At 40.0% G+C, this 3179-nt stretch overlaps 1 protein-coding gene across 1 annotated transcript; it reads left to right on the top strand.

Annotated features, from left to right (window-relative positions):
* Nucleotides 1-1406: 1406 nt before the first annotated feature.
* nkx2.4a (NK2 homeobox 4a) lies at nt 1407-2780 on the top strand. The gene is made up of 2 exons (XM_052154215.1): nt 1407-1776; nt 2152-2780. The coding sequence occupies exons 1-2, from the start codon at nt 1407-1409 to the stop codon at nt 2778-2780; spliced, it is 999 nt and encodes a 332-aa protein (XP_052010175.1).
* The last annotated feature ends 399 nt before the right edge of the window (nt 2781-3179 follow it).

The following is a 3179-nucleotide window of genomic DNA, read 5'->3' as shown; positions in this document are numbered from 1 at the left end:
ATTTATTATACAGATGAAAATGCTGGACGTTTCTGCTTTCTTTGAGATATAAGTTCCCAAAGTGTAGAACAATGCAGTGTTAGTAAAGCATAGGCTGAAATGCAAGCCACCTTACATGAGGCAGACTTCTGTAGATGGAACTTGTATTTTACATCGAAATGTCTGAGAACAACATCCACGTGGTCATATTAAAGAGATGTGTGTTCAACGTGATGGATAAAAGCATGGGAATATTTGTAACCTAAAAGTTAGGCTACATAAAAGCGCCATAGGCATACAAATTTGCAATGCCTTTGTTACATAGAATTACTTAAAATCTAGAGCACTATTTTAATTTTATATAAAGATATGTTCCAAAATGTCTTTTTATGAATGCAGAACAAATATTTTTCATTAAGAATTAATATTTTAAAACATTTGTTCAATTTGTACAGTCTGTGATTATAAATGTAATCTAAAAAAATACGTTAACTCTAATTTGTCTGTCTGTCTGTATGTCTGTCTCTATGTATTTATTTATTCATTTTTACTGGACACACTATTATATAAATCGATTTTTAAGCTCATTTAAAAAAAAAAAAAGTAATGCATAAGAAATGTATATTTTCAATTAGAATGTAGAACACAAATACATTTTTACTCGCTCACCTTCTCTAAGGTCCCAGTAAAAGGTAATGCAAACTCAAGAACTATGCTTTAAAAAAAACACAAACGCAAAAATGCTTGTGTCATTTGTATGTTTATAATTTTTTATTAGTATGATTTATTTGTTTATTTTACTATGAGCTAATATGGAAGAACATTTCACCTGTTGCGCAAAATGATGCTTAAGACACATAAGGTCATATAGACTGGAGGAGGTTTTCATTTAGTCTCTCTATAGTGCGTACTGGCGCTTATGACTCCCAGAGGGCTCTCAAAGTTGGAAAAAGAACGGAATTCCCTTACTGACGCAGAGTCACATACAAAAAAAGAAAATTAGTCTTTGGAAGGACAAACAACTTTCGCTCGAGCAGTAGGCCTATAAATAAGCTTTTTTGGGACGCTGTTAGACGTGTGACAAAAAATAAGAAATATGACAATCAAAAATGTTCCGTCGGGTTGGATCAAAATGTAATATGAAACAAAACAAAAAGATTGAAAAAAAGTTGCTCAGTTATCTCACATAGTCAATGGCTATGGTTTGATGGTCCAGAGAGTCGCTCCGCCCCTCATGTTTGTCGTAAATCTGGCGACTGGCTACAATAAACATGAGATAAGAGTGGCCAGGGCTCGCCTCCTTCTCCAAGGCGATCAATCGGATATCAGGCATACTACAAGCACTCTCTTACGTCGATGTCCACGAGAACAGAGCTGATCCAACAACACTGAGCTCCACCACCAAATAGCTCGCTGCTTTCTGAACCATGTCGCTGAGCCCAAAGCACACAACACCCTTTTCAGTGACAGATATTTTGAGCCCAATTGAGGAGACTTTCAAGAAGTTTAGTGGCATGGAGAGCACTGGAAACCTCACATCTCCATTGGGAGCGTACCGGCAACCCCAGGTGTCCCAGACTGGCATGCAGCAACACTCTATGGGCCACAACGCCACTGTGGCGACTAACTACCATATGCCACACTCCGTTTCCCAGTTCTCGCATAGTGCAATGGGGGGCTACTGTAATGGCAGCATTGCCAACATGGGGGACCTACCATCTTACCAAGAGACTATGAGAAACAGCGCAGGAGCAACGGGATGGTACGGCGCCAATTCTGACCCTAGATACTCCACAAGTAAGTTACGATGCATTATTTCGATTTATCCCTCAGTGTGGTTATGCTACACTCAAAAGGCGTAATTTGTTTCTTGAGTTTCCGGCGAGTTGATGATAGTTTAACGCATTAAACATTAAAAGTAGGCCTACATATTTGCTGCTATTGTTACTGCCGATTCTGTCGTCGTTTAGATTTCTACTCATATTTATTACTTATAATGTTCTAATGTTTATATCTGTTCTATGGTGCACGCGTAAATGCTGAATTTAAAAGACTTGGAATTATTTAAAACACCTAACTTATTATGAACATAGCCTAACACTGCTATTAATTGAATGGTCGTACATCTGTATGCATATTTTGAAGTTTCTAGATTCATGGGACCTTCCACAGGTATAAACATGACAGGAATGGGCACGCTGACAGGCATGGCCGACACCACCAAATCCATCCCATCTCTGCACGCCGCTCCAAGGAGGAAACGACGGGTGCTCTTCTCTCAAGCACAAGTCTACGAGCTGGAAAGGAAATTTAAGCAACAGAAATACCTTTCAGCGCCAGAGAGGGAACACCTGGCTAGCATGATACATCTAACCCCGACGCAGGTCAAGATCTGGTTTCAGAATCACCGCTACAAGATGAAACGACAGGCCAAGGACAAAGTAGCGCAACAGCTTCAACAGGAGGGCACCCTGTGTCAACAGCAGCAGTCGCCGAGGAGAGTGGCTGTTCCTGTTTTAGTGAAGGACGGCAAGTCTTGTCAAAACGGCTCCAACACGCCCACGCCGAACCAGCAGCAGCAAAATGGTTCCGGTGTCGTGCTTCCTACCTCGAGTAATTCTATGAACCAGCACCAAAACCAGCAAGTCAACGCACTTGTGCAGGCCCAAGAACTGGAGGAAATGTCCCCCAGTCCCCTGTCACTTCCCTCGCAAATGAAAAACATGGGCCAGATGGACACTATTGTAGATTACACAAATAACATGGTCACATCAAATTTGCTTTATGGCAGAACGTGGTAAGACAAACCACTTTTCTTTCTTTTCTTTCTTTTTTTAATTGTCTTTTTTTACACAAACTTTAGTGTCTTCTGAGTTGAGAAATACGCGTGAGGCCAAAAGCAGACAGTGCTACTTCACATGCATCCTTGTGACGATTTAAAGCGGGTGATCAGAACGTTTTTGTTGAAATGTGTCACTTTTATTTCTAAAAAAACGTTTTCGTGCTCACAGTTTTCTACAATGACCCCTTTGCTCATTATGGGCATTACACTATTCAGTTCTGGCCTCATGCTGTATGTTTTGGATTTCCCTTTGTTATTCTAGTAGAAAGTATGAACTTCTAGCAAGAACTGAAAAAGTTCTCCGAACAAAAACCTATGCCTGAACATACGTCAATTGTAAACGAATTAATTCATTTAG

The sequence above is a fragment of the Xyrauchen texanus genome, chromosome 22 (genome assembly GCF_025860055.1).
Source record: "Xyrauchen texanus isolate HMW12.3.18 chromosome 22, RBS_HiC_50CHRs, whole genome shotgun sequence".
NCBI classification, from domain to species: domain Eukaryota; kingdom Metazoa; phylum Chordata; class Actinopteri; order Cypriniformes; family Catostomidae; genus Xyrauchen; species Xyrauchen texanus.
This window is presented reverse-complemented; position numbering and strand designations above follow the sequence as displayed.

Bases quoted from the DNA above. Each gene is read 5' to 3' on its own strand.
- nkx2.4a (XM_052154215.1), top strand. From the start codon at position 1,407: ATGTCGCTGAGCCCAAAGCACACAACACCCTTTTCAGTGACAGATATT. The intron at 1,777-2,151 runs GTAAGTTACGAT...GACCTTCCACAG, and splicing joins TGACCCTAGATACTCCACAA to GTATAAACATGACAGGAATG.